This window comes from Bufo bufo, chromosome 2 (genome assembly GCF_905171765.1).
Source record: "Bufo bufo chromosome 2, aBufBuf1.1, whole genome shotgun sequence".
Classification (NCBI taxonomy): domain Eukaryota; kingdom Metazoa; phylum Chordata; class Amphibia; order Anura; family Bufonidae; genus Bufo; species Bufo bufo.
The window spans coordinates 444,905,415-444,931,898 of NC_053390.1; the positions used below are offsets into that span (position 1 = coordinate 444,905,415).

General features: G+C 41.9%; 1 protein-coding gene across 1 annotated transcript; it reads right to left on the reverse strand.

The window, feature by feature from the left end:
* Window positions 1–293: 293 nt before the first annotated feature.
* On the reverse strand, window positions 294–26,423 carry C2CD4C (C2 calcium dependent domain containing 4C). Its single transcript, XM_040417508.1, has 2 exons — window positions 26,190–26,423; window positions 294–3,813 (listed from the first exon to the last, which is right to left on the reverse strand). The coding sequence occupies exon 2, from the start codon at window positions 3,752–3,754 to the stop codon at window positions 2,447–2,449; it is 1,308 nt and encodes a 435-aa protein (XP_040273442.1). The 5' UTR covers window positions 3,755–3,813; window positions 26,190–26,423; the 3' UTR covers window positions 294–2,446.
* Window positions 26,424–26,484: the final 61 nt, after the last annotated feature.

A 26,484-nucleotide genomic window follows, 5' to 3' on the forward strand; every position in this document is an offset into this window, starting at 1 on the left:
CTGCTCTCAGCACTATATATTCATTATAACCCGGTGATCAAATCGAGTGGGTACTGAAAATAGTCAGTTGAGTGGAAGCATGTTGGACATTTACTATTAGAATAATTTGGAGTCATTGAGAGAGCTCTTTTAAAAGCTGCAAAAATACATTTATTCACCAGAATAGATGTCAGGCCTCATACACGTTGCTGTATTGGGGATTTATAATACAACACAGATCCTGGCTATAGGGCTACATGAGTTCTGTTGGTCCCAACTGTACTCCCACTTGCCTTCAATTCAAGACATATGTTGTATTATGGTGGTATTCTCTCCTAGAAACACTGGGGAATAATGGTGCTTCATGGAGGCACCAGATGATGGCAAACAAAGGGGCTACCGGTCTGTGTTGTGGACCTATAGTGCAGTCTATCTACCATCATAGGGGTCTGTGCACACGGGAATAAGCTAATACAATATTTTTCTGCGGAACCTTGTTACTATAATAAGTAGCTTTCTGCTCTAATAACGAATAGAAATACACTTTCCCATTGAGAGAATGATAGTATTTAATTCCTTTGTGGTGAGAGGGAAAAAAAGACTATGGCAGAGTTATCAGAATTGGTGCAAAGTGAAACTGGCTTAGTTGTCCATTGCAACCAATCAAATTCCACCTTTTATTTTTCAGAGCTCTTTTGTAAAATGAAAGGATAACCAACTGGCTGCTAGGGGCGACTAAGTGAGTTTTCCTTTGCACCAGCTGTGACAAATCTTTCCCATGTGTTCAAACCAGAAGTTTGATAAATCAGTCAAATATCAACAAGGCTACTGCTGATTGCATACACCAGTGGTATAAAATAAATGATCTTACCCTACCAAAAAGTTATCAATTCTGGTACCTTTCATCTTTTATTCTTATTATTATTATAAGAGCATAAAAAGTGTTATACTTGCCCTAAGGGTGCTTTCACACATGTCGTTGTGATGCAGTTATGAAGCCAATATCACGAGTGAATCATAATGGGAGAAGAATGAAATAGAACAGATTCTACCTCTAGTATTAGCTTCAAAACCTGCACATGGGAGAGATGCATTTTTCCATGTTTGTACATGACCCCAGTAGAGGTAATTCTTCACTTCAGGGGACTTAGAACTTTAGTTTAATAAAAATAAGTTAAAGGCTGTGGTGCTGTATGTGTTAATATTCAGTCTTCACGAGTCTCATTTCGTATTCCTTTACCCATATGGGAATGTTTGACCTTTTCGAATCTACCATCTGCATGAGTGTGTATGCTGTAAATACTCACGCTGCATCTTCTTAAATTCTCGGTGTGAAAGAGAAACTACACGTTGGATCCAATATTTCTTGCTATGTGGGAGGGCCTGAAAAACAGCAGGATTTTCACAGGCAGGAGAATTGGTTAAAGGAAGAAAAGATTGCTGGGTCTTCATTCCATCCAGATGGTGAAAAGTACATTAGTCTGAGACACCTGGTGAATTTTTGGAAGCATCTAATATTTGTATGAGAAAATCATTATCCCATAATACTATATTCTGCATTACACATAGCAGAGAGCCAAGAATTGAGTCAGAGAACTGCCGTTCTATAGGTCCATAGTGAAAAGCTAAGAGAGAGATCCTGCCCTGTTGGATGCCACCTGATACAATGCCTGCTGCCTGCCAATGTCTGGTTAACTGATGATGCCTTGGTGTCTCTGCTACTGCATGTTAGTTACTGCTAAGATCCAAAATATAAAAATAACTAACATTATATAACCAGAGGCAAAGCTGCCAATTAATTCAGTTAAAGCCTGCTTCATATAAAGTACATGTAGTGTATGCCTACTGTTGCTATGCAAGCGCGCAGAATAATTGCGAACTCACGCAGCCATACAAGACATGGCTTTAATATGAGCACATATAGCGGCTATAACAAGAGGTTATATTTGCTATTCTCCTTTGTCTAAAAGATAATTGCCAGGTTTTATCCATGTGAACTTATTGTAAGTGTAAATTCTCTTTGCACAAGCTTAGATAATCTGAAGGCTCCTGATTTCTAGCAGTCAGGGCAATGTACAACGTTCTGTAGATACAATATTAATGTTTCTTCATTATCTGAGTTTACTTAGGTTAATTCTCTTTAGGCCTCTCTATGAAATGATGTTGATTTGTTAAAAGATGAAGATTAAAATTGCTGCTATAATGTACGGGGCTCTGCAGTTTCCTATTGCAGTGGAAGCTCAACACTCTTCCATTTTCTGATTGAAGGTGTGCAGGTTTTCTAGGTAGGAAGTACTACCCTCTGCATTCTAGCTGTCAAGTGCAACGCTTTGCAGTGCTTTGTGCGATCACGTGCAGGGTGTTATCTTGTTTGGTCGTTACTTTGTACGTAAATGCATTCACCACTGCAGAGCAAACAGCTCGCTCTCTCTCACACACCATGCACTCTATCATAGCTTCTTCGTTCTCAAAGAAAGGGCAAAAGTGAAGTCAGTGGAATCTCCTTCTCTCCAAGGAGAGTATCTCTTTTAAGGCTGCTTCCCTTGTTCAGCACCTTTAGTTTAAGTGACATCTTTTTAGCACTTCCAGCCACCAATCCATCAAAGAAAAAATCTTCATTAAACACTGGGTTTCGGCTGTTCTTGATAATAGTGCTTCTCTGACGGTGAACTTTACCAGGATTCAGATAGAGAACCACACAGCAGTTTACTCCTTTCAGATCACAAAGTTTGTCAAAGAGATGCTCTGCTGCTATTAACCTTACTCTTAGACGGGCATTAGATGGGTCATACTCTGCCGACAGTCTCATACTGCCTCCTTTACTGAGCACCACATTATGCTCCTTCTGTAGAAGGTCCAAAGGTAGCACACCTTGTTGTCCAGAACCTAAACCAGTTCCTTTAGCACCTCTTACTCTTCGTCTTGGCATGCTAGGACTAGTGTCAGCAGAACTGCACTCATCTGTGGACAGTGAACTGTTTCTAGCAACCGAGTGCTTGAGTTTGATGAATTTTGATTGTGTGTCTGGTGTGAATATTTTCAGCAGAGAAACTGAGCGAGAAAGTAATGGTGAACTGAATGGTGAGGACTCAGCTGAGGAGCAGGTATCACTTTCACCACCACTAAAATACCGGTATGGATTCATCAATGACATTCCAAAATCTGAAGTGTTTAACTGGGATCCTCCTTCTGTTCCACTTCTTCTCTGAGAACTAGGTGAACTAGATTGTGATGGACATGGGGAAAGAGACCCCTGGTCAGTGTGAAAGAGGGACTCTTTACGCCGAGTATGTGGACTTTCCATTAGGGTCACAAAACCATATGATGTCTGGGCCTTTGGGACATATGGAAGAGACATGGCAGATTGAGATTGTGGATCTGCATTGGTACCTAAGTCTTCCTCTGAAGCCCATTCATCTGCACTTTCAATCTGAATGATGTGGCGGTTTGCAGATTTCACAAGGTTTTTGCTCTCTGAAGTAGCTTTGGTTGGTAGACGAGGGCTGCGTAGTGGACGTCTGCCTGACAAGTTTTGCTCAGAAGCCGAAGTGCCTATATTAGGTTTGGACTGTACTCCCTCACCTGCTGTAGCACCTTCAGCTCCTCCTTCTGCTGGTACACTAGTAAGTTTTGGTGGGATAAAAAAGTCAGGAATCTTGTCTGGAGTCAACACATTACTGTATGATCCACCTTTTCCCTGTTTGTCACCAGATTCTCCTACTTGTCGACCACTGCTGTGATCCACTGTGCCTCGGATCCTCTCCAGCAGCCACATTCTGTGTCTTATATACGGTAGTGTGAAATTGTGTTGTCACTGGATATTGATTGAACTGCCTGCAAAAGAGAATAAATGAAATTTTTATTTTACAAAGTAGTTTACAGTCACACCACTATAATCCACTTCTGCTTAGTGATAATGATCTTATATCAAGTGAACCTAAAGGGGTTGTCCAAGTTAAATAAAAATATGGGCAATCCCTATACATGGCCTAAAACAACAAATGAATGTATACTCACCTGTTTTCTCTCCTGCTTCTTCCAGCACTGAGCTCCAGTCCTCCCGCTGCTGACGTCATCTTCCTGACTTAAGCAGTGATGTTCCGTGCACACAAGTCACCACTGCAGCCAATCTCTTGGCCTTAGCAGTGCACAGGACATCTCTGCTTAGGGAAATGACTGGCTGAAGCAGTGAATTGTGTTCAAAGAACATTAACGCTGCAGCCAGGAAAATAAAGAGCGCCAGCAAGGACCAGAACTCAGCACAGGAAGAAGCAGAGAAGAAAATTGCTGAGTATTCATTCATTTGTTATTTTAGGCAATTTACAGGGATTTGTCTGAGTTTTTAATATAACTTTTTATATAAATTGGAAGGTGACTCGTACCACTTCAGTTTCCTAATGACAGTATATTCTAGGCTACATTCACAATTTTTTCAGTACTAACCACTTTATTGAAGCATTTACAATTCAGTATGACACTTTGCTATGCTTACTGCTCCTTATATTATTTTAATACATTTTTTTGCATTTGTTATTGTGACGGTATCATCTGTGTCACCGTCTAGTATTCCCTTCTTCGCATGAAATCGCACAGCCAAATAATCAAGAGAGCAATAAATCGCTATTATCGCCAGTATCGCTGGTATCGCCAAATAAGTCCATACATGAGCCAAAGCTGAATGCTGGAACAAGACTTTACTGGAAGCAACAACGGGCCTTCAAAAATACACTCTCTTTTATCCCCTGCTCCCATGCCAGGGAGACACCCACAACAATTATACATTAACCAATAACACAAAGGTTACAACCCACATAAAATCCTCCCCTCTGCCTGTGATATAATTATGGTACACAATGGTTAACATAATTATCACAGGCAGGAGAAATACAGTTTTTACCCACATGCTGTAACTTTAAAAATATACATTCAATCTTTATACAAATACATATTCACAATCAATCCATTCAGGGGAACAACATATTAAAAAATGGCACGAATCAGACCAGGGGTTCAAAAGTTAGTAAAAGTCTCTTTGGCCTGGCTGTACTCATGGCTTTTCTGCCTAAAACCGGTTCTACACAGTCTTTTGTCCTGGAGACAATTGAGAAGTGATCCACTTATCTCCCAAGGACAGAGGCAAGACTCCATTAGCCACATGGTAGCAAAAGACAGCAAAATACATGAAACTATATAACTATGCAGCTATTGCATAAAACAGGTACATTCCACATATCCTCAGATAGCTTAGATCTGAGCGCACATTATTACTGAATGGCACTCAGATCACATACATACAGATTAACGGCAGGGGAAAAACAATTGTTTCAACATGGGACCATAATCACATGGTAAGAGGCTGGCAAGTAGTCCTCTCCAAGTACTCGTGGCAAACTCAAAAGAGGGGAGTTTGTCACAGTTATCTTTCTAAAAAATCCTTATTTTATTTAATGCAAACATACAATTACAGATATAAAACTTGTATAGATCAATCACATCCCTGACCCTCCACCCATTAGCTGCAGACACGACAGAGAGGAAAAGAAAAAAGAGGCAAAAAAAAACGTGAAAAAAAAATAGATGTAACCTTTAGGCCTCTTTCACACGGGCGTGTCCGGATTAGGTCCGGATGCGTCCCGATGCATTGCGGCAAACCCGCGCGAGTAGGAACGCAATTGCAGTCAGTTTTTTCTGCGATTGCGTTCCGATGTTCAGTTTTTATCGCGTGGGTGCAATGTGTTTTGCACGCACGTTATAAAAAACCGACTGTGGTACCCAGACCCGAACTTCTTCACAGAAGTTCAGGTTTGGGTTCAAGGTTGTATAGATTGTATTATTTCCCCTTATAACATGGTTATAAGGGAAAATAATAGCATTCTGAATACAGAATGCATAGTACAATAGGGCTGGAGGGGTTAATTTTTTTTTTTAAAAGAATTAACTCACCTTAATCCACTTGTTCGCGCAGCCGGCATCTCTTCTGTCTTTAACTGTGAGCAATAGGACCTTTGATGACATCATGTGATGAGCGTAGTGACATCATCAAAGGTCCTATTGCTCACAGTTAAAGACAGAAGAGATGCCGGCTGCGCAAACAAGTGGATTAAGGTGAGTTACATTTTTTTTTATTTTACTTAGCATTCTGTATTCTACATTAGCATGTAGACATGCTAATAATGATCGGGTCCCCATCCCGATAGTCTCCTAGCAACCGTGCGTGAAAATCACTTGCTTGCGGATGCTTGCGATTTTCACGCAACCCCATTCATTTCTATGGGGCCTGCGTTACGTGAAAAACGCACAAAGAGGAGCATGCTGCGATTTTCACGCAACGCACAAGTGATGCGTGAAAATCACCGCTTGTGTGCACAGCCCCATAGAAATGAATGGGTCAGGATTCAGTGCGGGTGCAATGCGTTCAACTCACGCATCGCATCCGCGCGGAATACTCGCCTGTGTGAAAGGGGCGTTAATCATCGATCCTAGACTTTATAAAATTATTGTGGTTATATTCACATGAGCAAAATCTACTGCTGATTCAGCAGTGGAAAACAGGCACATTCAAAATGCCATCAATAGCTTCCCAATGACTTCAAAGTAACAAACTCTATGCACATTTTTTCTGCAGCTGCTTTGAAAAATGGGACACTACTTTTTGAAGCAGATTTGATGGTGGTGTTCCATAGAAGTCAAAGGTAAGGGGGTAAATTACATTGATAGGTAGGAGATGTATCTAGACTGCATCTTGCGGTATTTCCACCATCAAAAGAGACATGTTTTGATTCTGTTATTGATATGCCAGTGATCTTTTTTGGCAAAAACAGAAACCTTTTTAAGAGAGATCTCATGTTCTACTTTTATGTTACGCATACAAGTATTGTCTAAAATTGACATTCCAGAGGAATGTATCTTGTATTGCTGTAAGAATTGCAGTCCAAAGCTTCTGGATTTCTACACAATCCAAATAATGTGCATGAAATTTGCATCCCACTGCCAACATCTAGGACAACACAAAACGGTACATACAGTGATTCACACTTTTATTGGAGCAAACCTTTCTGTCTTTTTCAATCAAATCAGGCAATAGATTCCAAACGTGGATCTCCCTAAAGTATTCCTTGGGAAATGTATTCCCTTATTATCTCTACTGAGATCCTTTTGTACTTTGGGTTAATGAAAAAGGAATTAGAAATTGATCTCTCCCTCCTAGTGTGAAAGTAGTCTTAAAGGGTTTTTCCATCTTCGGGGCATTTGAGGCAGACCCCCCACATGGCCGGCCTTGTGGAGGGAAGCTTACTTACCTACTCCCAACCGCTGAGTTCCAGCTCATTTGATTTCCCACTGGCTCTTTCTGGTTTCTGTGTATCAACATCCTGTTTGACATGGGTCATGTGGCAGCTGCATCCAATGGCTGGCCACAGGGATAACGTGTTCCCCATGCATCACGTGACCTAGTGACATGACACAAAGGGGACTTGTCAACTCTGTGGCCAGTATTTGGCTGCAGGGGACTGAAGCAAGGCAGCAACATTTGGGGAGCGAAGGAGCCAGAACCCAGAGGTGGTATGCTTCCCTCCGAAGGTTTGGCCACATGGAGGGTGAAAAGCCCCTTTAATAACAAATTCACTCTCCTGAAGTGGGAGAGGGGACTAAGACACCTCCGGCAGAAGCTTATCTCTCCTAACACCATGGGCATGTTGAAATCCAACAGTTTAATCTTTCTTTCCAACAACAACTGCTATCGGGGCAAAGCTATGAGGCCCCTATACACTTTAGATGGTCAGCCAATCTTGCTAGTCATTGGATGGTCATGACTCCTAATCCCACCTTTACTCCATAGACATTATAACATTTTTCCCATCCTTCCAATCTAGTCCATATCTGGAATCTTCCATAACTTTTCCTTGCTTCATTGGTGAAGTCTCCAGTATGACATACATGTGCCGTTTTAGGACTGTCTTGATGAGACAAAACCTTTAAGCCAACTCTTGTTTTATCACTTAAAAATAGGGTATACGCAGAAAAAACAGCACCTGTGCTCTAACTTTTTTTTTATTTGAAGATTGAAAATTGCTATTACTATTATATTATTACTATTGTCGTTACTATAATTTCAGTTCATTAAAGAAAATTGTTTCATTAGCTGTGTGGGAAAGGAACACAATGAAAGTCAAAAGATGTAAGTAGTATACATAAGCTAACATATAATCAGCGTGTCAAGTCGTTTGTAATTTCGTTGTTGTGTAAGGAGTTAAGAAGTGTACTGTTGTCAATTGGATTATTGAATGCCTTAGGTAATTTGGCACAAGCAGACCTCATACTGCTCCATTAGTCACATGCTTCCTGGCTTTTTATACAGTCTGTTAGACTGGCACACTCCTCCTTTCACCATATACATGGTTTATGTGCCTTTTAGCACCCAACAGCTCCAGATAGAAGGTGGCAAATTATTTTTATTATTTTTTATTGTTACTTATTAAGGCAATACAGAAAGTAAAAGCTTCTATATGTAGCAATAGCAAATCAACAAAACTTCCGCAGCAAGATCAATTTGTTAATTTTCATCCACATTTGGGGACTGCTTCTATGGCCAGAATGGGTCCTTCAAACAGAACGAAAAGCAAGCAGCGCTTGTGCGGCCATTCTCTGCTCACCGTTATGGGACTTCCGAAAATAGCTGAGCCAGCTGGCTTGGCTATTTTTGGAAGTCCCATAGCGGTGAATGGAAGGGTTTCTGCACTTGCGCAGCTTGCTCTCCATTCACTGGAGAAAGGATTGAGTCCCAATTTCCAAAGTTAGGACTCGTACCTATCTGACATTTATGGCATATCCTAAGGATATGCTATAAATGTCCCAGATGAAACAACCCCTCATTAATTAATGAAGGGATTGGGGCTTATGGCAGAAATTCATTGCAATGGACGATTTAAAATTCAAACCATAAAGGGGTTGTCCAGGATTATAAAAACATGGCTACTTTCTTCCCAAAAGAAAACAACACCACCACAACCACGCCTGTACAGAAGTGTGCTACAAAAGTGTTAAAAAACCATGGAGAAGATTTATCAAAACTGGTATAAAGGAAAACTGGCTTAGTTGCCCATAGCAACCAATCAGATTCCACCTTTCATTTTCCAGAGGAGCTCTGAAACATGAAAGGTGGAATCTGATTGGTTGCTATGGGCCAGCAAGACAACTTTTACACCAGGCTGCAGGGTTTTGAATGCTGCAAACTGTAGGGAATCAATTGCTCTCTCGCTAAACACTGAGGTACAGAAGGTGGTCAGAGGACATTTTTTACTTTCTATAAATGCTAAAGCAAATTGTAATATTGCTTTGAGTAAGGTAATGGGCTTGTTCTCTAGAGAACATACCAAGAACTGGAAAATGGCTATTTCGACATAGCTGAGTAATAGCTGGATATGCTGCAGCTTCCACAGGATGCTGGGAGGCTCTGAGTATGTTTTATACCCTCTTGCTCCAGGCTTATCAAGCACTAGATAGAAAGACTGATTGCATTTGAGATTGTTATGGCAGAACATTGAATGAGTTTCCTCTATGTTAGAAATTCTATCACAAAGAAGCGCCAGGTGATAAATATATGAGGGAACAGGTTAAGAGGCTTCCCTTTTAGTTCCAGTAATTTCTTGGAACCAGAGAATTACGTGGCATCCCATTGACGATGAGCACTATAGGACAAAAAGAACAGGATTCTGTGATGGCTAACCTTCGGCACTCCAGCTGTGGTGAAACTACGACTCCCAGCATTCTCCATTCATTTCTGTGGAGTTCTGAGAACAGCCAAGCAAGTGTGCATCTTGGGAGCTGTAGTTTTACCACAGTTGGAGTGCTGATGGTTAGCCATCACAGTAATGTCTTGGGTTGATGACATCTGTCACACAACACATTTAATTCCCAGCTCCTAAGGAACGGGAAGTGCAAGCAATGAGTTGGGACCACGCTAACATTTTCTGGCCTCTTATTGGAAATTTAGAGAACTCCTTAAAACGGTGTATCAAGTATAGCAAACCTTGAGATGGGGTCTCTCCCAATATTACCAGAATGCGACTTCAGGAGAATTAGGGTCATTATTGAGGTCACTCCACCTTTGGGCATTTTCAGTTCTGCTCTCTCCCAACAACAATAACCACAGCAATTCCTAGCCTGACCTCTGGGGTTCCATTAACGCTAGAAGCAGGCTTATTCTACTACTAAGCCTCAAAGTACCATCTACAGTATGCTCCTTACTTCAAAAGTTTTTTTTGTTTTTTTCGTACTCTGCAAAAGTTAAAAAAATCAGATTGCAAAAACCAAACAGCAAAAGATGTAACAAACATTTTATATATGCCGATCAAAAGCCTTATAGGCTGAGCTAGGCATCTCAGTTACTAGAATACCGTCATGAGAACATTATATCCCTTATGAATAATATGAGTTAAAAGAATTTCATGCCCAATCCTGCTGCGCTCCCACAGAAAAGCTCTGCAAACATGGCACAAAAATGGCTCTCATAATATTTTATTGTTATCTAGTTATAAACTGCTGACATTTTTCCATTGCAGTTTGCCAATGAACTGTATGTTTTATAGATTCGGTTCTCACCTCACAAGTAAATGACATCACTGACAGAGTTACTGTGCTTAATAAATACTCAATTTTGCACATAAAATGGTTTATAGGCATGTCATATACTATAAGTCAGACAGGTGGAGGTCCAGCAGAAGACTAAGGGTGCATTCACAAGACAGTGAAAAAAAAAGTCTGTTAAAAACAGATAAACTCACTTTTTCATAGCCATTTTGCATCCATTTCCTGGCCGTCTATCTGTTTTTAATGTCCATTTGCCACCCATTTTTTAATGGCTGTTAAAAACAGATAAATTTCATATATATATTTCACTGCTTGAAAAAGGTTCCAGTGTGCGAACCGAAACGTTGTATTTCTGGTTAATAAACACTTACGTTTTTACTGAAGGAAGTGCCGTGGATTTCCTGGGATTATTAGTTTTTGAAGCCTGGATTGCTTCATCAGACTAGTGTTGTGCTGTTCACAGTTGCTGAATACTTTCTATATATATATATATATATATATATATAATCCAGAAAAAGGACGGCACTCCAGTAAGATGAAAAAAATGATGATACCTTTATTCAACCATCCGGTGCAACGTTTCGGCCGGATGGTTGAATAAAGGTATCATCATTTTTTTCATCTTACTGGAGTGCCGTCCTTTTTCTGGATTCTATTTGTGGGGTGAGAAGTCTATTCCCTAGGATCGTGCACCCTATTTTTCACTTATTTATAGCCCGTGCCGCCATTTTTCCTTTGTATATATATATATATATATATATATATATATTAGGGTTGTTGCGGGTATCGAAATTTCAATACCCAATCAATACTTTTATCCCGGTATCGATACGATACCGGGATTTCCATTTTTTCGATACTGAGCTGCATTGCTGCGCAGTCTAGTATCACAGAACATGAGGGCGCTGCTGTCAGCGCGCTCATGTTCCCTGAGCAGCACAGAGGAGAAGGAGTCACTCTCTCCCTCCCCCCTGTGCCGCGCTGCCAATAAAGAGAGAGGGGCGGGCGCACTGCGCCACCAATGATAGGAAGACCTTTCATGGGTCCGGGCTTTGTTAAGCAGCAGACTACATAGAGCGGCGCCCAGGGATCTCCCTGCACTTACTATTAAATCCGTTCGCCCGCTCTGCCCCCGTTACCGTCTCCTTCTCTGTATGCTAATTACTACTATCGGAGCAATGGGGAGGAGACATCGGCTTCTCTCCTGGGCATTCTTTCTCCCTGGCTGTGACGTTCTGCACTGCGATTGGACAGCGCTACAGCAGGGAGAAGGAACGCCCAGGAGAGAAACTGATGTCTCCTCCCCATTGCTCCGATAATAGTAATTAGCATACGGAGCAGGAGACAGTAACTGGGCCACAGCGGGCGAACGGAGCGGCGCCCAGGAATAATAGTAAGCGCAGGGAGATCCCTGGGAGCCGCTCTATGTAGCCTGCTACTTAACAAAGTCCGAACCCATGAAAGGTCGTCTTTAACTTTTAATACAGGAGGCAGGTGTCGGCAGCAGAATCACATAGCTGGCACCCTGCCTCTGACAGGGAGCAGCGATCAGTGGCAGTTAACCCCTCAGGTGCGGCACCTGAGGGGTTAACTGCCGCTGATCTGCTACCGGCACCTGCCTCCTGTATTAAAGGTTAATTATCATTGGTGGCGCAGTGCGCCTGCCCCCCTCAACCCCCCCAGTATTAAAATCATTGGTGGCGCAGTGTGTCCTCCCCCTTCAACCCCCCCAGTATTAAAATCATTGGTGGCAGTGGCCACAGGGTCCCCTCCCCTTCTCATTGGTGGCAGTGGCAGCTTCTGATCGGAGCCCCAGCAGTGTAATCCTGGGGCTCTGATCGGTTACCATGGCAGCCAGGACGCTACTGAAGCCATGGCTGCCATGCTGCTGTTTGCACAAAGCACACGGCAGCAGGGACAGCGTAAAGTCTTATTCACCCTAATAGATCTCTATTAGGGTGAATAGGACAAGGGATTAAATGTTTCTAGCCCCTAAGGGAGAAAATAGTTATTAAATAAAAAATAATTATATAAAGTAAAAAAAAACACACCAAAATATTAAGTATAAATCACCCCCTTTCCCAATTTTACATTTAAAATATATAAACAATAAATAAACATATCACATATCGCCGAAAAGTCCAAACTATTAAAATATAAAAAAAATCTATGCAGTGAAAACTGGAACAGAAAATAAATAATAATAAAAACTGCGCGATTAGCCATTATTTAAAATGCGGAATGCACGTGGCTTTTTTGGTGTTTTATTTTTTTTCACATGGTATCGAATGGTATCGAGTATCACAATACTTTTTTATGGTATCGAAATCGAATCAAAAATTTGGTATCGCAAAAACTCTAATATATATATATACAAACCAGATTCCAAAAAAAGTTGGGACACTATACAAATTGTGAATAAAAACTGAATGCAATGATGTGGAGATGGCAAATGTCAATATTTTATTTGTAATAGAACATAGATGACAGATCAAACGTTTAATCCGAGTAAATGTATCATTTTAAAGGAAAAATACGTTGATTCCAATTTTCACGGTGTCACCAAATCCCCAAAAAGTTGGGACAAGTAGCAATAAGAGGCTGGAAAAAGTAAATTTGAGCATAACGAAGAGCTGGAAGACCAATTAACACTAATTAGGTCAATTGGCAACATGATTGGGTATAAAAAGAGCTTCTCAGAGTGGCAGTGTCTCTCAGAAGCCAAGATGGGTAGAGGATCACCAATTCCCACAATGTTGCGCAGAAAGTTAGTGGAGCAATATCAGAAAGGTGTTACCCAGCGAAAAATTGCAAAGACTTTGCATCTATCATCATCAACTGTGCATAACATCATCCGAAGATTCAGAGAATCTGGAACAATCTCTGTGCGTAAGGGTCAAGGCCGTAAAACCATACTGGATGCCTGTGATCTCCGGGCCCTTAAACGACACTGCACCACAAACAGGAATGCTACTGTAAAGGAAATCACAGAATGGGCTCAGGAATACTTCCAGAAACCATTGTCAGTGAACACAATCCACCGTGCCATCCGCCGTTGCCAGCTGAAACTCTACAGTGCAAAGAAGAAGCTATTTCTAAGCAAGATCCTCAAGCTCAGGCGTTTTCACTGGGCCAGGGATCATATAAAATGGAGTGTGGCAAAATGGAAGACTGTTCTGTGGTCAGACGAGTCACGATTCGAAGTTCTTTTTGGAAATCTGGGACGCCATGTCATCCGGACCAAAGAGGACAAGGACAACCCAAGTTGTTATCAACGCTCAGTTCAGAAGCCTGCATCTCTGATGGTATGGGGTTGCATGAGTGCGTGTGGCATGGGCAGCTTGCATGTCTGGAAAGGCACCATCAATGCAGAAAAATATATATTCAGGTTCTAGAACAACATATGCTCCCATCCAGACGTCATCTCTTTCAGGGAAGACCCTGCATTTTTCAACAAGATAATGCCAGACCACATTCTGCATCAATCACAACATCATGGCTGCGTAGGAGAAGGATCCGGGTACTGAAATGGCCAGTCTGCAGTCCAGATCTTTCACCTATAGAGAACATTTGGCGCATCATAAAGAGGAAGGTGCAACAAAGAAGGCCCAAGACGATTGAACAGTTAGAGGCCTGTATTAGACAAGAATGGGAGAGCATTCCTATTTCTAAACTTGAGAAACTGGTCTCCTCGGTCCCCAGACGTCTGTTGAGTGTTGTAAGAAGAAGGGGAGATGCCACACAGTGGTGAAAATGGCCTTGTCCCAACTTTTTGGGGATTTGTTGACACCATGAAATTCTGATTCAACATATTTTTCCCTTAAAATGGTACATTTTCTCAGTTTAAACTTTTGTTCCGTGATTTATGTTCTATTCTGAATAAAATATTAGAAGTTGGCACCTCCACATCATTGCATTCAGTTTTTATTCACGATTTGTATAGTGTCCCAACTTTTTTGGAATCCGGTTTGTGTATATATATATATATACAGTATATATATATATATATATCGCAAGAGAATTTAGACTAAAACCTTCAGGATCACAGGTGCATATCCATGAAGCAAACATAATTACAAAAAACAAAATGGCTGCACACTATTAAATATACAAACAATAGAGCTAAGAAATGGGGGTCATTCTAGATAAAAGTGGTACAATACCGACTATAAATGAGTATACATGAATAATGGAAGCTCTTAGCGCACATACGTGTTGGGCCCATCTACCAGGTGTCAAGGTGGTTTCTTGCAATTTATTGGGGATGGCACCCCTTTTAGACTGGACACACCCATCTACCTGGGACTTCTGAGCAGAGTATGTTTGTAGCTGGTTGCTACACTGCCCTGAATATTGTAGGCTTAAATAAGTGAGGCAGTTTCTTTAGTGATAGGGACCCATCTGCGGAAGCCACCTAAGTTTGTATATATAATGGTGTGCAGCCATTTTGTTTTCTGTAATTATATATATATATATATATACACTGCCTGTCCAAAAAAAAATTTGCCACTTTAACTAAGCAAATAGTTATGAACCTCCTAATGGATAATTACTGCATGGGCGATTATCTTTCAGCTGGCAACAAGTTATTTAATCCCAACTGGTGCAATGAGTTGCTTCTCATTTCTTAAACAACCATGTCGAAAGACACATCTCGTGGTCGTGGAAAAAATGTTAGTCTGTTTGAGAAGGGTCAAATCATTGGCATGCATCAAGCAGAGAAAACATCTAAGGAGATTGCAGAAACTACTAAAATTGGGTTAAGAACTGTCCAACGCATTATTAAAAACGGGAAAGATAGTGGGGACCCATCGTATTCGTGGAAGAAATGTGGCGGGAAAAAAATCCTAAATGATCGTGATCGGCGATCACTTAAACGTTTGGTGAAATCAAATCGAAGAAAAACAACAGTAGAACTCAGGGCTATGTTTAATAGTGAAAGTAAGAGCATTTCCACTCGCACAATTCGAAGGGAGCTCAAGGGATTGGGACTGAACAGCTGTGTAGCCGTAAGAAAACCACTAATCAGTAAGGCAAACCAGAAAAAAGGCTTCAATTTGCTAGGGAGCATAAAGATTGGACTCTAGAGCAATGGAAGAAGGTCATGTAGTCTGATGAGTCCAGATTTACCCTGTTCCAGAGTGATGGGCGCATTAGGGTAAGAAGAGAGGCAGATGAAGTGATGCACCCATCATGCCTAGTGCCTACTGTACAAGTCTGTGGGGGCAGTGCTATGATCTGGGGTTGCTGCAGTTGGTCAGGTCTAGGTTCAGCAACAGTATGTGCTCCAAGAATGAGGTCAGCTGACTACCTGAACATACTGAATGACCAGGTTATTCCATCAATGGATTTTTGATTCCCTGATGGCACGGGCATATTCCAAGATGACAATGCCAGGATTCATCGGGCTCAAATTGTGAAAGAGTGGTTCAGGGAGCATGATACATCATTTTCACACATGGATTGGCCACCACAGAGTCCAGACCTTAACCCCATTGAGAATCTTTGGGATGTGCTGGAGAAGGCTTTGTGCAGCAGTCAGACTCTACCATCATCAATGCAAGATCTTGGTGAAAAATTAATGCAACACTGGATGGAAATAAATCTTGTGACATTGCAGAAGGTTATCGAAACAATGCCACAGTGAATGCGTGCCGTAATCAAAGCAAAAGGCTTTTTTTTTGTGGCGACTTTTTTTTTGGGCCAGGCAGTGTATATAGATATATATACAGTACAGACCAAAAGTTTGGACACACCTTCTCATTCAAAGAGTTTTCTTTATTTTCATGACTATGAAAATTGTAGATTTACACTGAAGGCATCAAAACTATGAATTAACACATGTGGAATTATATACATAACAAACAAGTGTGAAACAACTGAAAATATGTCATATTCTAGGTTCTTCAAAGTAGCCACCTTTTGCTTTGATTACTGCTTTGCACACTCTTGGCATTCTCTTGATGAGCTTCAAGAGGTAGTCCCCTGAAATGGTTTTCACTTCACAGGTGTGCCCTGCCAGGTTTAATAAGTTGGATTTCTTGCCTTATAAATGGGGTTGGGACCATCAGTGGCGTTGAGGAGAAGTCAGGTGGATACACAGCTGATAGTCCTACTGAATAGACTGTTAGAATTTGTATTATGGCAAGAAAAAAGCAGCTAAGTAAAGAAAAACGAGTGGCCATCATTACTTTAAGAAATGAAGGTCAGTCAGTCAGCCGAAAAATTGGGAAAACTTTGAGAGTAAGGGCTATTTGACAATGAAGGAGAGTGATGGGGTGCTGCGCCAGATGACCTGGCCTCCACAGTCACCAGACCTGAACCCAATCGAGATGGTTTGGGGTGAGCTGGACCGCAGAGTGAAGGCAAAAGGGCCAACAAGTGCTAAGCATCTCTGGGAACTCCTTCAAGACTGTTGGAAGACCATTACAGGGGACTACCTCTTGAAGCTCATCAAGAGAACGCCAAGAGTGTGCAAAGCAGCAATCAAAGCAAAAGGTGGCTACTTTAAAGAACCTAGAATATGACATATTTTCAGTTGTTTAACACTTGTTTGTTACGTATATAATTCCACATGTGTTAATTCATAGTTTTGATGCCTTCATAGTCATGAAAATAAAGAAAACTCTTTGAATGAGAAGGTGTGTCCAAACTTTTGGTCTGTACTGTATATATATATATATATATATATATATATATATAAAATATATATATATATATATTATGCCCCCCACAGTTCCCCCAGATCCTATAAAGCCCTCTCTGTAGGGCTCCCAGTATAAATAATGCCCCCATAGTGCCCCTGTATAGAAAATAAGCCCCCTGTATAAAAATGCCCCCAGCTTATAAATGACCTTATGTATACCCCCAGTGTACAGTGTACAAACAAGTGTGAAACAACTGAAAATATATCATATTCTAGGTTCTTCAAAGTAGCCACCTTTTGCTTTGATTACTGCTTTGCACACTCTTGGCATTCTCTTGATGAGCTTCAAGAGGTAGTCCCCTGAAATGGTTTTCACTTCACAGGTGTGCCCTGTCAGGTTTAATAAGTGGGATTTCTTGCCTTATAAATGGGGTTGGGACCATCAGTTGCGTTGAGGAGAAGTCAGGTGGATACACAGCTGATAGTCCTACTGAATAGACTGTTAGAATTTGTATTATGGCAAGAAAAAAGCAGCTAAGTAAAGAAAAACGAGTGGCCATCATTACTTTAAGAAATGAAGGTCAGTCAGTCAGCCGAAAAATTGGGAAAACTTTGAAAGTAAGGGCTATTTGACCATGAAGGAGAGTGATGGGTGCTGCGCCAGATGACCTGGCCTGCACAGTCACCAGACCTGAACCCAATCGAGATGGTTTGGGGTGAGCTGGACCGCAGAGTGAAGGCAAAAGGGCCAACAAGTGCTAAGCATCTCTGGGAACTCCTTCAAGACTGTTGGAAGACCATTTCAGGGGACTACCTCTTGAAGCTCATCAAGAGAATGCCAAGAGTGTGCAAAGCAGTAATCAAAGCAAAAGGTGGCTACTTTGAAGAACCTAGAATATGACATATTTTCAGTTGTTTCACACTTGTTTGTTATGTATATAATTCCACATGTGTTAATTCATAGTTTTGATGCCTTCATAGTCATGAAAATAAAGAAAACTCTTTGAATGAGAAGGTGTGTCCAAACTTTTTGTCTGTACTGTATATATATATATAAAATGCCCCTCTCCTTCCACCCACGATAATGCCAAGAAATAAAATTTAAAAAAAACTCATCTCAACACAGGCACACACAGAAACACTCTCTCCACACTGGAAGCAGCAGGACCTGACCCTCCCCGGTTATCAGGTGTCAACCCAAAGCTGGGAGCATCAGGTCCTTCTGCCTCCAGTTCAGGTCAAGTGTTCCTGCGAGTGACTGTGGTGAGGTAAGTATCTTTTTTTGTACCCATAGACAGATTTTAATGGGGTGCATATGGCCATCAAAATGGCTAAAAACAGGGCACATTATTTTTTGTAACAGTGCCTACTCACTGGCTGTTAAAAAAAATGCATCGTGAATAGCCCAATAGACTGCAAAACAGTCAAAGCAAATATTGTATTTTTTGCCCTAAAAGATGCACTCCCCCCCCCCCAAAGTGGGAGGAAAGTGTCAGTGGATCTAAATACTAATGATCGCTTCCATTATGGAAATACTCTTTAGTACAGCCAGATCGGGAAGCGGTGAATACAGTGCTTCCTGTGCTGGCTCTGGGGGTCTGATCTGAGGTCTGATTGGGGGTCTTATTAACACAGTGGGCTGATCTGAGGTCTGATTGAGGGTCTGAGCTAGGGTCTAATTAACATTGGGGGTCTTATCTGAGGTCTGATTGGGGGTATTATTAACATTGGGGGTCTGATCTGAGGTCTGAGCTGGAGTCTAATTAAAATTTGGGGGTCTGATCTGAGGTCTGATTGGGGGTCTTATTAACATGGGGGTCTGATCTGAGGTCTGATTGGGCTCTTATTAACATTGGGGGTCTGAGCCAAGGTCTGATGAAAGATATATTTTTTTCTTATTTTCCTCCTCTAAAATCTAGGTGTGTCTTTATGATAAAAAATACAGTAAGTATTTCATTAATACATGTCATAATTGTGCATTTACCCGCGCCAACTGAGCAGGCACTGATTAGGAAGGAATCACTCCTTCCTGATAAATATCTGCTTGACAGAGGAGGTGAGAGCTTCATTGGCATGCAGCAATCACCTCCGACATTCAGCACTCAGTGGAACTGAAGACAGACTCTCCTTAGCAAGCAAAGAAACATGTTTCCCTAATAAAGTATATTACAAAAATGCTTAACATCCTCGTCCCTACATTATATAAACTGAAACGACAAGTACACCTTAAATGTGCAGTGATATAATTTATCTATGTAATAATGGTCTGCAGGTTGCAGCGAACAATGGATACAATGCAACACAGAAATCTGTCAAGTGTGAAGTCCTTGTATTATTGTGCTCACAAGTCTTTCTGTGTGAACCTGCAATATACTGCTGTACATAGTGCTTCCTATAAGAAGCAAATGATCTTGCGTCTCATTGTGCTCAGTAGCCTATACACAATGTTGAAAGAAGACCAAGTGTCAGTAACCTATACTCTGTAAATGCAATTTATAAGAGACACTGTTAATACCAGTCACACAAGTTACTGGAAGTTCTCACAACTGGAGATATGTGCGATCTTAAGGGCAGATATTTTTTTATGGGTTTGCTATTCTTTCCCATACAAGGCCCACGGATCGTTTTTTTTAGCTGATTGGATCTTTTATGCAGCATAAAAATGATCATAGAAGCATAGATCTTTGGTCAGAAACACATCCTCCTCTGTAAACAGGGAATGAAAACGAGCGATCCCATCAGACAATTAACTGCCCTTAAATGAGTGAATGGGCTTTCTATATTGTCGATTGGACCTCATTACTGGGCAGAAATCGGCCCCTGTAAAAGGACCCTTAAAGGGAAACTGTCGCCAGTGACTTCCCTATCCAGATGTTTCCATAGACACATAGCGGTGGTTCACCTGAATAAAACGCTGTTCTTGTTTTCTTGATCGGAGGCTCCATTCCCAAGTTATGTTACTTTTTCCAGATATGCAAATTAGGCCTTAGGTGTAATGCGGGTGTCACCATTGCTATTGTTGCACCCAAGCTCTGCTCCTTTCTGTGGCCAACCCCTCCCTGGGTGCTATCAATCAAAGCATAGAGGTGGGTTGGCCATAGAAAGAAGTAGCAATGGTGACATAACTCAGGAACAGAGTCTCCGATCAACAAAAGTAAAACAGTGTTTTAATCAGGTGAAGTACAGCTATGTGTCTATGTAAACAGCTGGATAGGGAGGTCACTGGTGACAGATTAACTTTAAGCTGGCCATACACATTTGATGAATGCCAGCTGAACCCACCTATTTCGTTGGGACCATCAGACCATCTAATGTGTATGAGGACCTCCCAACCATTGGACTTATTACCTGATCCCTTTGTCCTCAGGGAGATAACCACTGCCAAGAGGAGTCTGACAGCGGCCTTATCCTCTTTCCCACTCAGGAGATATGAAGGCTCAGCCAAACAGGCATGTGTTTAATGGACTGGGAAAGAGAGCTGTCAGCATGTGTATGACTTGGTCACTCTACTTTCGCAAAATCTTATAGAGAATGATGTAATTAGCAAATGTCTTAATCACTTCATTTAAAAAAAGTCATAATTGCCACTAGTGGTTTCACTTCCACTTTATTTGCAGTCCACTGTCTGTTGTCAGACAAGATCTGTCCCTAGTAACAGAGACTCCTGAGCCTGATAAAGGAGCTGCTTCAACACTGCTTCTGAAGAGCACAGAAGCTCCTGTGTGTCTGTAAGGGTTATCTCTTCCTTATTATAAGCTTTCTGAGCTCCATAGAAGAAAACAAACACAGTGGGAAGTAAGGGATGTGATTCACTGCATACAGCAGTGGCAGATTCCAAAGAAGGGAGACATTCACTGCTTGTGAGAGAACTGCATCTAGCTGAGCAGCCAAAACAGGGAATAATATGGCTGAGGAAAACATTAAGGAAGCCCAAAAAAGACTTGCCCTTCACAGTTATGATTCTACAATGAAGCACAGCCATTATGTAAGCTCCTTTAGTTTTTTTGAAAACTCAGATACGCTTTAAGGCCTACATACACATTAGGTAATTGTCGGCCAAACCTGCAATTTTCAGTGGGACCAACCAACAGGCTAATGTCTACAGGTGTCTCCAGACTCTCCCCGACTGATAATGTGGCGAAACAGAAGGATTGGGTGGGAGTTTTAACGTCCAATCCTTTTGTTCTCTGGCAGACAAGCCACCGCCAGAGGCATCTGGCAGCAGATTTCTCCTCTCTTCCCACTAAACACACATTACACGTTCAGCCAAAGTGAGGATGTATGTGTATAGAGAAGTCAGGAGAGATAGCCGTCAGCCAAATTAGCATATTTGTTTTTATTGTCTCCCCATGTATAATTAGGAGTCTGTAAACCACAAGTAGAAACAGATATGTCAACACAATGCTATAAAAACAATAATTTTCTATAGGTTTAGCAACCAACATGTAAGCTCAACTTTCTGCACGTTTTATATAAGTGACCTCATATGTTTGCTTCAAACCTAGTTTCGTGATACATTCAAAAAACCCTAGCCTAGAGAACAATATTCTGAAAAAGTAAAGAAGTCAATAGAGTTGGGAGGTCCATCTTCTACTCTCCCTTAGTTTCATAACTTGGAAGAGTAGCTAGTGTTGGCAGGTAAAGAGAGACTAGGTGATCATTTACAGCCTTGCCATACCCACCTTCACACCATCCCCGCAATCCGTCTTTTATAGAATTTTAGAAGCTGTTGAGGTACCTTAGCGTAAGGTTTGAAGGGTTATTTCAATTAACCCATGTCATGATGGGTTGCTTGTCTCTATATTTTTGTTCTTTCTTTTTCATTATTACATTATATGGAATGGTTTACTGTTATGTTGAAGTCACAGCTGGCATTCGTTGATACTAAAACGTGTAGTGGTAATTGAAGGTCCCTGTCGGGAGTCTGCTGCTGGCATGGCATGATGAGTTTTAAGAGAATTATATGCAGAAGAATATGTAGCCTCTTGGACAAGGCCCCAGGATTCTGGGTGGTGGCCTAGTCTACTTTACATCATCTCAAGTAGCTTGATAAACTATATAACACAAGCATGTAAACTGATGATGGGGGTTTAAAGGTGGCAGTTGCTCCCTGACCCTGTGCCTTAGGGTGCCTCTACCACAACAGAAAACACCCCTATTATAAATGGCTCATGAAGGTGGGGGCCCTCTCACAGATTTTACATTGGGTCCAAGGAGCTTCAAGTTAAGGTCTTTTTATATGGAGCAGGCAATTATCAGGAATGAACCATACGTTCCCAATAATTGCCTGTTCGTCACTGGAGTTGAGGGCTGCATTTACATGCAGCAATCACCTCCGCTGTATAGGGACAAGCAATCAATACAGTCACTGCTTGCCCCCATTGTGTTTTATACAGCACAACCTGGTGCAAAAAATGATATTTTTAGGTGCCAGGTGGAAGACATTCACCTGATGAGAGTTTCAGTGGGGGGATATGTACTAGATACAGTACAGATGGGATACCTTCTTGGCGCAACACGACTTCATTGGATGTTGTTTTAAACTCTTTTTTATTTTGTTATTAAAGCGAACCTTTCACCAGGATTTCACCTAATAAACTATTAACAGTACCTTATAGATTATGCTCATTCTGTTTAAATGCATTCTTGTCCCGCTTTCCTGGGATGTATATTGATGAAAAAAACGACTTATAAAGTCCTTGTCTCCAGCTCCTGCAGTCACGGTGGAATTCAAGGGGGTAGCCCTTCCCTCACTCCGGGCTGTACCTCCCCTGCCCTAACCCCTCCTCTAACTAGTGAAACTGACACCCGGCTCAGTCGCCGGGACCGTGCTTGTACTGGCGGCGCATGCGCCGTTGGTCTCAGTAGCAGCGCAATCTTGTCTAGGCGCGGACTGAAGCGCGATCCTGTGAGTGAATTGCGCATGCGCCGTCCGTCCCCGATGCCTCCCTGTCTTCTGTTCTTCAGGCGCGCGCCTGAATAGAAGACAGGGAGGCATCGGGGACGGACGGCGCATGCGCAATTCACTCACAGGATCGCGCTTCAGTCCGCGCCTAGACGGGATCGCGCTGCTACTGAGACCAACGGCGCATGCGCCGCCAGTACAAGCGCGGTCCCGGCGACTGAGCCGGGTGTCAGTTTCACTAGTTAGAGGAGGGGTTAGGGCAGGGGAGGTACAGCCCGGAGTGAGGGAAGGGCTACCCCCTTGACTTCCACCGTGACTGCAGGAGCTGGAGACAAGGACTTTATAAGTCGTTTTTTTCATCAATATACATCCCAGGAAAGCGGGACAAGAATGCATTTAAACAGAATGAGCATAATCTATAAGGTACTGTTAATAGTTTATTAGGTGAAATCCTGGTGAAAGGTTCGCTTTAAATAGTAAGCGACAACGCGTTTCGGAGTAATTATACCCCTTTCTCAAGTCTGTGGGGTCCGTGCCGATGCAGAGAAGGTAGTTTCTCACATATGGATGATCCAAACTTGTCACTTACTATTTAATAACAAAATAAAAAAGAGTTTAAGACAACATCCAATGAAGTCGTGTTGCGCCAAGAAGGTATTCCATCTGTACTGTATCTAGTACATATCCCCCCACTGAAACTCACACATCACTCCTCCGGAGAACCGGCCACTCCACTCACGAGGATTGAGAGGTACCAGCAGCACGGACCTATCGCCAACACGAGTATTGTTCCCTTTTGATGCACTACATCAAAAGGTGAGCACAATAATTGGCTACCACCCCCCTTTTTTATTTTGTTCTCTTTTATACCTTTTTAATTTCCTACTACTCTATGAGCGCCTCTCCCTTTCTCGCCACACGTACCATTCACCTGATGAATGAACGAATTTGATTGTTCATCGGGTGAAGCCAATTATCATGATATAAACGGTCATCTCTGATGATCAGGTAGACCTCTAATGATGGAGCAGTTCCCTATGTCCTCAAATGTTGTAACCTCACAGTCCTAGAGAAGCGTTAGCTCATATGTGCTTGTCCCATATTTCCAAGTGTTTACAGGTGTTTCCATGAAAGAAACCTATGATGTGCTATCGATAAGGATTCTTTCAAGTGTCAGCTGTAGGTCTTCAATGGTCTTCTATATCGTCTTCACATGATGCCATTTTATATAATACAGTGTGTTGTGGTGAGATAAAACACTACATACATATTCACAGGAAATCAGCTCTATCTAAAAACCTGTATGACATCTCATGTCCAAAATAGTAATACACAGAATATTTTGCTAGCTGTGGATGACGTAACTACTTATTGTTATTGCTTTTATTTATTTATTTTAACCACAACCTTTTCTTTTTACCCTTTGAATTTCAAAGCAATGATGCAAATAGTAGCCATTCCCAAACAATATAGATTTCTATAGAAAATGATAAAAAATATTTTACCCGCTAACCCCGGATTACTGACAGACAGGGAGTAGGACGGACCATAAATGCAGCAAATTATAAAAATGATAATTAAGACTTGTTAGATCGATGGTGACAAACTGATTGGATGCGCTCAGTATGTGGCAATGCAAACAAGTGATTATTACATGTAGTCCCTCTGGCAATGAATGGTACCATACTGAAAAATATCCGAATGCTGCCATAATAGGGAAAAATCATTCCATCTAGGAGCAGCGGTAAGAATAGGGCTTATATATAATACATATAATACAAATCCTGGTGAGAACAGATATGGAGCACAAGCTGGCACTGGTAAACAGGGTTATCTCTCCTCTCCCTCCACCTGCCCGCTATATCTGTCTTCTAGTTTGCCCACCTGCCACTCACAGGTCACAGGACCACAGTGGCACAGCCATTAGGGAGGGCTAATGATGGCGTGTCAAGGCAAGCTCACTGGAAAACTTTAATCAATGTTACTCCAGAATCTTCTTCTCGCCTGCTGTCAACGACAGCGTTATAGATCTGCTTTAACTCTTTCAGAAGGCACTCATAAAAGAGAATTACCCTGACGAAAAGAAGAATGAGCCGTGTGAACGAATCCATTTCGGCATACAAACTTATGCTTATGGCGGTACGTGTGAGGACCTTATAGGCAATCATAATGCCTACATGGGCTGCGGGGTAATGTGCTAGGTTTACCGGCAGCCCTATGTAAAAGCGCCAGTAACACATGACATCATGAGGAGTTGTGCCAAATGGTAAACTCAGCTCTGCTACTCTGACAACATGTTTGCAGCGTAATGCAAACAGTAAGTGGATCCGTAGAATGAGCAAACAATGGGCAAATGGGTGAGGGTGATAGGAGGTGACCGGTGGGTTAGTTATAAAGGGAGAAGCCCTGGCTGAATGGAAATGCACAATATGTGGAAGTCATGTAATATATAATGTATATAAATAATGGAATATATGTCATGTAATGTATATATAATGTAATATGTAATGTATATGTCATGTAATATATAATGTATATCAGTCATGTAATATATAATGTATATAAATCATGTAATATATAATTTATATAAGGCATGTAATATATAATGTATATCAGTCATGTAATATATCATGTATATAAGCCATGTAATATATAATGTATATCAGTCATATAATATATAATGTGTATAAGCCATGTAATATATAATGTACTGTATATATGTGATATATAATGTATATCAGTCATGTAATATATCATGTATATAAGTCATGTGATATATAATGTATATAAATCATGTAAGCCATTATACCAGGCACAGGACAGGGCTGTCTTTTGTGCTGGCAGTGCAGGGGTCTGTACCCACCCGTGGCTCCTGGCTGGCAGTGCAGGGGTCTGTACCCACCTTGGGGTCCTGGCTGGCAGTGCAGCGGTCTGTACCCACCTGGGGCTCCTGGCTGGCAGTGCAGGGGTCTGTACCCACCCGTGGGTCCCGTTTGGCAGTGCAGGGGTCTGTACCCACCCGTGGGTCCCGTTTGGCAGTGCAGGGGTCTGTACCTACCCGTGTCTCCTGGCTGGCAGTGCCGCTCTGCTGTATGCCGGGGATTCAGCCGCGTCGTGTAGCTGCTCCTGGTATGCTGCGGCTTTTCTACCTCCGAGTCCCGCCTGGCATCTGTGGTGAGCTGGCTGGCCGTCTGGTAGGTTGCCTGTATGTGGCTGTCTATGAAGTAGCCGGGACTCTGTGTGTTATATAGGCACAGCTCACAGCCCTGCCAGCCAACCATACATGTCCCTCCCAGCTCTGGGAGGCACCAGCCAGCCCTCACCTAGTCTCTCTGCTTGTGTCCTGGGAGCAACAAGTGTGCCAGGG

What these genes read in the sequence shown, in the direction of transcription:
- C2CD4C (XM_040417508.1), bottom strand. Translation starts at nt 3,754, where the DNA reads ATGTGGCTGCTGGAGAGGATCCGAGGCACAGTGGATCACAGCAGTGGT.